The sequence below is a fragment of the Calidris pugnax genome, unplaced genomic scaffold, assembly GCF_001431845.1.
Source record: "Calidris pugnax isolate Ruff unplaced genomic scaffold, ASM143184v1 scaffold17, whole genome shotgun sequence".
Classification (NCBI taxonomy): domain Eukaryota; kingdom Metazoa; phylum Chordata; class Aves; order Charadriiformes; family Scolopacidae; genus Calidris; species Calidris pugnax.
In genome coordinates, this window is record NW_015090794.1 from 5708335 (window position 1) to 5717538 (window position 9204).

Here is a 9204-nt window from a genome sequence, read left to right on the forward strand (position 1 = left end):
TGAATGGGGCAGTAATGGGTTAAACCCCAGTTACAGGCTGCACAAAGCCTGGAACAAGACAGAGCTCCCCTGCAGCCCTGGGGACCCTCTCCACCTGCTCCCCCAGCTGCAGCCAGCCTTTCCTGGGGTGCCCTTCCCAGGGTGCCCTTCCCGGGGTGCCCACGCCACCGTGGGGGCTGTGTCAGCACAGCCCTTGCCTCCCAGCTGCTAACTGCCCCATGTTTGAGGGGCTGCTGCCCTTGCACAGCAGGCAAAAGAGGCACGTTTTTCAGGCACCCCAAGGTCCAAGGTCTGCCAGCATCCCTGCGGGGCAAGGCAGCTGGCACAGGGCAGTTGGGCAGTGCTAATTGGGGATACAAAATAGTGTCTCAGAGAGCAACTGGAGGGGGTAGATAAGTTTTCCTGCTCACTTGAAGCTTTCATTGTGTCACAAGGCTCCCTGGGAGGAGACATGCACCCCCTCCCCGAGCCAGGCCCTGGGCAAAGGTCTGGGCACAGGTCCCTTGGGGTGGGATGCAACGAGCGTGCCTGGGCTCAGCCGGCGGGGTGGGGAGGCGTGTGTCGCTGGGATGGGAGAGCCGCTGCTTTTGGGGGAGGGAGCAGCACAGTGCCTATATCCACCTCCGCGCCGGCAGCCTCCGTGGCACAGCCGGGAGGTCCCGGACCGAGCAGTGACCCCAGCCACCGGCTGCCCGCAGAGCCGGGGGAGCGCCCCGTCCTCCCTCCCTGGCGATGGGCACCGGCTGGGACGTGTGTGCGCTCCTCTCCACGGCGGTGTTCGCTGCCCAGGCTTTCCCCCAGACAAACATAAAGATCAGCCAAGGTGAGTGAAAAGCATTTGATTGCAACTTGGGGTAAAAGTAACCTTAAACTGCAGGGGCTTTAGCAGGGAGAGGAGAGTGTGGACCTCCTGCAGGGTCAGCAGCTGGCTTTTCCCTTTCTCTGGCTGCTTCAGAAATCTCTGATTTTCCTCAAAATCAACTCTCTTCTTCGTTTGGGGGGATGTGCCAAGAGCAGCCCCAGTCTCTCTCTCCCGGGATGTTGAAGCTGTCTCTGCTCTGGCTTTGTTTCTGTGTGTAAGGCTGACCTTTCATTGTGGCACCATGCCGTGGACCTTCAGCCATCCCTCCGGTGGGTCCGGTGTGGATGGCAGGGGCAGGGGGCAGAAATAAGTGCCCAGAGGCACACGCTTGAGCTGTGGAGCACTGCAGCCACACAGCCTGGCAGGACAGGCGGGAGGCGGGGGGGCCACGGTGGCCCCCCATTTATTTATTCATACTGCATGTGAAAAGTGGCCACAAGTTAGTGATTCCCCTTTATTCCCCTCCCTCTCCCTTTTATCTTCTGAGCTGTTGGTGATGGCGGCTGCTTTATGTCACTTAAGTCCTTGCAAACTTTTTCATGGGGCTGGTGCGAGAAGGAGTCGCTGCTCTGATTTGTATGGGAATGTAAGCAGAAAGAGACTCCTTTCACTGCTTTTCACGGCTCCTCCTGTTCAGTGAGTTCATGAGAAAAAGGGTCCAAGCCCAGCTTTCCTGCCAGACACCTACTCTGTGGGAGCTTCGCCAAAACTAATTAAGGAGGAAAAAAAAAACCCTGCAAGATAACTCCTATCTGTTAGTGCCGGCTGCAGGAGGGCTGCTGCTGGCGTCTGCCGTAGCCTCACAACTCCAAATGTATGTGGCAGAAGATTTGAAGCTGCAAAATCAGGTTGGTTTTTGTCTCAGGACTTAGAAAAGCAAAGACTTCTTGGGAAGGGATGTCCCTTCCAACGTGCTTTAACTGGTGTTTGAAATTTTACTTGGAAGTTTGTAATGTGCTTTAAAAACCCCATCAGAGTGTGTAAAATACTGCCCAGTTATTAAATGAGCTTTATGTCCACCAGTGGATACCATCCCCTCCAGCTCCATATGTCCCACAGACACACAGACTGAAAACCCTCCGGTCCTCTGCTTTTTTTGAAGGTGAGTGCTAAGCATGAGACTTTTTCATCTGTTAATGAAAGGCAAATATTGCACATCACAGGAAGGTGACATTGTTTGTCCGTAATGACTGTGGTGTCAGGGCTTAAGGACATGCTTTTAAAGCCATGGGTGATCTGAGGCAGGGTAAAGGCATGCTGCTCTGATCTTTCTCATTGCCCCAAGCTGGTAAGAGGTGACTCTATGTTGTTGAGCACCAGGATGCTTGTCCTGAGCCCCAGTCCTGACTGCTGGCTGGGGAACACTTACCAGCCCTCACTCCTGGCATCACAGCCCTCTGATACCAGCGGAGTGGCTCTGCTGGCAGCTCTGCCCTGGGAAGAACCCAGCTTTGCACATGCTGGGGATCTCCTCGGCTCTTCTCCATTGGCATCAACTTCAGACAAACCTCTTGGGCATTGATGGACACCCTCCAAACCCTGCTGCTTGCCAAGAGCTGAAGAGGTTCACTTACTTTTTCAGGTCAGACAGCAGCATTAGCTTATGGATATGCCAAGGAGGGGTCTTTCAAGACTATGCCTTTCAGTGAGGTGTCTCCTAATGTCTCTAAGCTTTTTGGTGAGTCATCAGCTGTTGATGAAATGGAGCTCTTCAATGCTCTGCAGCAAGAAGAGCATCTGTTACCAGCGCTGACCTGATCTGATCTGCTGTCCAAAGCCCTTTGGTGGAACTGCAGTTCCCGCAGGAGTCTTCCTTGCACGGGCACCTCTTTCCAACCTTGCCCTAGCCCAAACTTTGTACCTCAAATCTGCGTGTTGCTGGAGGTGAGGCATCATTGCACCTTGGGATGAAGCTGGTCAGGAAAAAACTTGCTCTTCACCGCCTGAGTCCGTGGGCAGTAGCATCCTGGAATAAAAAAAAAAAAACCTCATGGAACTGGCTGGGGTTTTCTCAGTTAATTATTCCCAGTTGGAAAGTGGCCACTTGGGGAAGTGAAACTTTTGGCAGATTAGTGCCAGCTTCTGCAAGATTTTGACAAGTGATTTTCCTGGAGGTTCTGCAGTAGGTCTCAGCTAGTACATAAATAAAAAGGCACCAGTTTTGTTGGCACAGAAACAAATCCAGGCAGTGCAAAATTTTTTCTGACTCAAAATTCTTGTTTTCCAGCTTTTCTGAGTTAGTAACATCTGCCTGATACAAATTTTATTGTCAACCAAATCTGGACATTTATTTTGCTGGTGCTGTGTTAAAACATAGCCCTGACCTTATAACTCCTGCACTGTAAATAAGCAAAAAGAGGAAGGATTCTTGCCATAATTTTTGACCAGGTATTTGGGGACAAACAGATGACATAACTTGGGGTTGGCAGGAGTCCCTGTCCCGTGGGCAGTGGCTGTGCTGCCTCTGCCCTGTGCAGAGAAGCTGATGCAGTGGGGGGTGATGTTTTGCCAGGGTGCTTAAAAGTGAGGATCTGGTCTCAATAACCCCAAAATACTTCCCTTGACCCTTTTTAGATCAAAATACCATCAGCAGCTGCTGGCTTGGGTTATGAGGTTCTCCTATAGGGCTATGAGTGAGCTCATATACTTACAAACATACATCCAATTTCTTATAGCCTTTCTGCTAAAAATAGCCCACAAAGACCTCAGATAAAAGCAGCACCCCCAGTTGTTCCTGCATGTAAAACTGGGAGCAAGAGTTCTTCTCCAAAGGGACTGCCAAGCCTCTGATCCTGACCTAACAGAAAAGATGCTAATTAAACGCTGACCTCCCATATTTTCCTTTTTGGTATGCTTAACCTTAAATTCCTTCAGGCACCTCTGGTTCGCTGAAGCTCATCAAATTAATGCTACCTAATGGGAAGCAGTATGGAATAACAAAGAAGGACTGTCTCCATCTCTGACTTGGTTTTGGCTGCTCTGGACAAAACCAGGGTGATTTTCCTGGGCGATCGGGGCGCCGGCAGACATGGCTTGGAGACAGGGCACTGGGACGCCTGCTGCAATTAGCACTCAGGAACGAAGGGGCCCATTTGCTGGGGATGCTGCTGGGTTAGTCCTGTGAATTTTGCCACCATGCAGCTAGAGGTGAAGAGTTTGTTAAGGTGCTTCACAGCTTCTATAATAAAATCCCAGTTGCTGGGGAAGCCACCAGTGCCCATCTGCCCCAAACCCCTGGGGTGCCCTTGGCTGGAGGGAGCAACAACCTGGAGTCAGCGTGAGCTGAAACCAGATCCCAGTCCTGTCCTGAATGGGGGGGCACATACCAGATCTGCGACCTGGTGGTGAAGTCGAAGCCTTGTCCCATGGGTTTGACTCTCTGCCCTTGCTCTGCTTCGCTTTTGTTGGGGACAGGGCTGGTGCCACGCAGGGAGAAGGGCTTGGCTAGCAGGAAAGCCCATCAGCTTTCTGTATTCCTGGTCCTTCTGCTACAATTGCTACAATAGCAACAATTTGCAATTTTTTTAAGGCTATTCTGAAGTTTTTCCCAACGTAAGGATGGCTGGGTATGAAACAGAGAGCTGAACCCTGCATTGCCACTGAGCTGGCTGTGGTTTGGTCACCCTCCTGTAAAGCTGTTGCTCTCGTTCCCTGTGAGGGGTGTGTGACAGGAGGGACCTGGAGGCTGACTGGCCAGTGTTTGCAAAACTCTCAGAGATCCGTATGTGGAAAGAGCTGATGAAATACAAAATTGTCACCCCAAGTTGCTGGGGCAGGGAAGGATTAGGCTCCACAAACGCTCCCGAATCTGTTTGGAATTCACTTCACCTCTCCTTTTCCCCACGGTGGTGCTGCCCTTGCTGCCTCCCATGTCCCGCGAGGTTTTGTCACCCTCGGGGAAAGCTGTTCCCCCCCAGCCCCTTGATACCGGAGACCATGGGTCAGGGACCACCCTGACCTCCTCTGGCCTTGAGCCTCTTACCTGCTTGGATAGCTTCATGGCATCTGATGTCTGCCACAACCCCCTGCTCTCCCTGCCCTGCCCACCTCCCCACTTGCTCTGGCAGGACCCCACAGGGATGTGGGAACTGTTTCTGGGCGAGTTGACAATTCACTAAGGCTCAAAACCCAGTGACTAAGAGAGTTAAGTGTATGTACCACAAGATTTGGGGGTTGTATGCGTGGTTGTGTTGTGTGGTGTATGGTGCATACGTGCTGCATCCTCCCCACGTGTGATGGGGGGAGTGTGACGTGGATGAGGTTGGAGGGAAGGGTTAACGCTGCTGCGGTGTTTACACAGCGATGACTGCGAAGGCTCCAGAAATGCATCCTACCCCCAAAATGGCCTCTTTCGGGGTAACTTCCCCGCTGTGCTGAAAAGTGGCGAGGGAAGAGGAGCAGCCCTGGGGCCCCAGCTCTTATCTGGCGTCGGGAGGCAGATAGGCTGGCACCACAGCCGGCGGCACAGGCCTCGGCCGGCCATTTATGGGGCCAAAATCCAACGTGTGCGAACGTGCACGGCCACATCCAGGCCTGGGGACAGGGGGGACAGCGAGGGGGTTTGCTCGGAGGGAGGAGGTGGGGGCAAAAGGGCAGAGAGTGGCCCTGACCCTACAGCCCCTGGCTGTCACCTCCTGTCCCAATGTAGTGGCTCTGGCAGTGCCTGACAGGGGCGAGAGGAGCCCTTATCTCAGCTCCCCTGGTATAGCACAAGTCAGCGCCTTTATTTTAAGCACCATCTTCCTAAAATGATGTCAAACTGGCTTGACATGTCCCTCCTGATTTAGACAGATGCTAAACCCAAGAAACCCGTGGTTTTTGCTAAATTTATTTTGACTTTTGCAAAACTGGCCTTTGCAAACTTTTGCATGGTTTCTGCAGCAGCTGTTTTTTCCATGCAAGTGTTTGGTGATTATTCGCCTGGTTGAGGGGGGAAACAGGGCTGGGCACTGCCATCTTGGCTGTGTCACTTCGTCCTCAGTGCTGGATGTCCTCTGCTCTGCCCCCAGCCATGCCCGAGCCCGTCCATGCCTACTCCTGCCCTCTCTTCTGGACGGAGTATGAAGGCCATTGCTACCGGTACTTCCCCATCAACAAAACCTGGGCTGAAGCTGACCTCTATTGCGCCGAGTTCTCCATTGGCATCAGATCAGCCAAGCTGGCCTCCATCCACAGGTGAGGAGCACAGATACTGTCGTCCCACCCTGGCACAGCCTGGGGAAGAAGGAAGATGGGGACCAAGTCCCATTCCCACAGTGCAGCCTCTGTGCCAGGTGCAGGTTTCTGTCCCAGCCTAAACATCCCTCTGCGGCAGCAACCACAGCAGGTCTGATGCACTGGGCACACAAAGGCAATATAAAACTTGCCTTTTTTGGCAGGAAAACTGATGTAGCATTCCCAAAGTTCCCCAAAACTGCATTTTTTACTCTTGAAAAAGGGTTAGAAATATAATGTGATTACACAGGCTTTTTCCCCTGCTCCCTCTCCCTCAGCTCTACACCACACACCTCCCGCCTACACTACGTCCCTCTTGCACAGACCTGGGAAAGCAATCAACAGCAATTAGAAGAGGGGGACCCATTTGGCCATGCCACAGGGTGACTCCTGAGGGACATGCCTGACCATTTGCCTGCCATACCCCCTCAGCGACTCCGTATTGCTCTGTTTTGCCAGCTGGGAAGAAAACGTCTTTGTGTACGACCTAGTGAACAGCCGTGTGCCGGGCATCCCCACCGACATCTGGACGGGGCTCAATGACCTGCGGCAGGTGAGAGCTCCCCGAAATCACGCAGGAAATCGCTTTTAAAAATTCACTTCCCTGTGTTTTCCCCCTGGAAAGCCACTTGGTTTTCTTCTTCACCCTATAGCCCCATTAATCGAGTGGTGGCGTAGGGTCTGTTGTGCAGCGCAAGAGGCAAAGTCGTCATTTCATCCTCTCCAGTCTGCTTTCAAAAGTGTTACTAGAATGAATAGATGAATAATTATTAATTTTTCACATCATATTTTATTAATTGATTAGTAGAAAGGGTATTGTACTGCTGGTCCAAGAAGAGCCAATAAACTGAAACCATCTCCAGTTTCAAAAATCACCAAGTTTCATTGCTTTCTTGTGATACTCTGCGACTTTTCAAAGCTGACACATTGGAAATATATAGTCTAATATGTAACAGAAAAATTGAGACTGTCAGGAGAACAGTCTCATGCCAGCAAATTTTTTTGTAGATATTGGGAAAGGAATGGAAAAGAAAAAGGAACATAGAATTGGGTGGGTGTGGTAAAAAATATATGAGTTTAATTTCTGGGCTTCCCCCGGTGCGAATGCTGCGAATGCTGGGGCTTTCCAGGGTAAGTTTTCAGCTGTACAACTCAAACGGGCTGTTTGGCCTTTGCTGAGTGGTGACAGTCTCAGCCCTGTGTCCCCGGGTCATCCTCATCTCAGTCCTGTGTCCCCGGGCTGTGTGGCACCAGGGATGGGGACGGGGACAGGATCTGCATGGGATCTGCAAACGCAGCTCTGCAATCGTTGCTGTTCTCTGCTCGTCCCACTCCAGGAGGGTCACTTTGAGTGGACAGACGGCTCCTCCTACGACTACCACTACTGGGACGGCAGCCAGCCTGACGATGGGATCCACTCCATCCCGGAGGAGGAGGACTGTGTGCAGATCTGGTACAGGCACAGCAGCGGTGAGTGCCGTGCCAGGCCGCCAGGGCACCTTAACTCTTATTTGCATGTCAATAAATTCAATCCACTGTAGCTTGTGCTTTTCTAAAGAGGTTGCTGGCAGGCTGGGGATTTGCATTTTAATTTTTTATTATTATTTTCTTTTTCCTTTGCAGAGAAGGGATGTGTTTTCTCTTTCACTGTGTACATACACACACACACACTCACTTTCCCTCTGCTCCCAGCCCATCTCCCTCTCCCATAGCAGTTGCAGGAGGGGAGCACTACCCACTTTGAAGAATTACTGAATTTAGCCAAAAGTCAAACTTTCTGATTTCCCCCAACATGTGCAGCCCATGGAAACACCCCCTTGGTTTGCCAGTTTTCCCTCCCTCACTTTGTCCAGGGGCATCTCGCTGAAGTGGGGAAGACACTGCTTGTGCTCACCTCATATCCTCATTGCCAGTGAGACTAGTCAGATGTATCCAGATCTTGTGGTCACACCTAAACACCCCATCCACCTGCGACCTGGAGATATTTTGTGTGGTACAGGGCTGCATTTGTAGCTGCCTTCCTGCTCCAGTGTTCGAGCCAGGGCCAGGTGCTCCCATCAGCATCCCCAGGATGGGGATGAGGATGCTGGATGGGGGCATGGCTGGGAGCAATCTAAATGGGAGCACATCCAGGAAAAGCCTCCTGCAACAGCAGGAGGTCCCAGTCCTGAGGGTGCTGCATATTTACCTCCTCATGCCTTTTTTGGCTAATGCCTTGTTTTTTCGGGACATAGCACTGCGCTCTTGGAACGACAACGCCTGTGGCAGATCCTTCCCTTTTGTCTGCAAGATCCCCTCGCTGGCCCTGGACTGAGGCTGCCGGTGCTGCCCGCTTCCCCCTCGTTTTGGGTCACCTCTCCAGCTGTGCCAGGGAAGAGCAGCCGGGATGTGGTACGGGCAGGGAGAGCCATGGAGCTGTTCGGCATCCCCAGCCAGACCTTGGCTGTGAAAATCCCTCCCGGGAGCGCTGCAGGAACCCAGCACTCACCCTCCCCACGGGCCATGAGAGCTGTGTTAAACATCAAAGGAGCCCCCCAAGCCTGGGCTTTGGATTTCAAATCAACTGTTACAGCTTATTAGAGGAAACCCATGATTTTATCAATACACCAAACCGTTAGCACAAAAAAATAGCCGTGTGTAGGAAATGATTTTGCCCACTGATCCATGAAGAGTGGAGACATGTTATGTTCTGTTAAGTTATGCAAAATACCTCTTGTGTCTGTTATTCTTCTCTCTGCTACAATAAAAGACAAACAGTATGTGGTCCTCCATCTTTCTAGTGCTCTAGTAGCAGTGACTCCCCAGGGACGTGGGGTCTTGTGTGAAAGGAGCTGTTTTTACCCCAATCTGCTCGGTATTAGGAAGGTGTGCTGGGGGAAGAGGGTCCTGGGAAAGTTTATTTTGTTGATGCTGTCTGTCTGTTGGGGTCCCTGGGGCAGCCTGTGTGTGCACCCCGCTGTTCACTTGTCCCTTGTCAGCCACATGCATCGTGCATGGGGTGTATGGGGCCACTTGGTGCCCCATGGCTTTGCAGCATCCACAGGTGAGCAGGGTTTGGCCCTGGCTGCTTTGGGCTGAGGGAGTTAGAAGGAAGGTGGGTAAAGGGCTGATGCACACCAGCTGAGGGT

The 9204-nt window shown here is 52.0% G+C and overlaps 1 protein-coding gene across 1 annotated transcript; it reads left to right on the top strand.

Moving 5' to 3' along the window:
- Positions 1 to 642: 642 nt before the first annotated feature.
- On the top strand, positions 643 to 8819 carry CLEC19A (C-type lectin domain family 19, member A). Its single transcript, XM_014936283.1, has 5 exons — positions 643 to 823; positions 5872 to 6037; positions 6536 to 6629; positions 7414 to 7546; positions 8311 to 8819. The coding sequence occupies exons 1-5, from the start codon at positions 733 to 735 to the stop codon at positions 8388 to 8390; spliced, it is 564 nt and encodes a 187-aa protein (XP_014791769.1). The 5' UTR covers positions 643 to 732; the 3' UTR covers positions 8391 to 8819.
- The last annotated feature ends 385 nt before the right edge of the window (positions 8820 to 9204 follow it).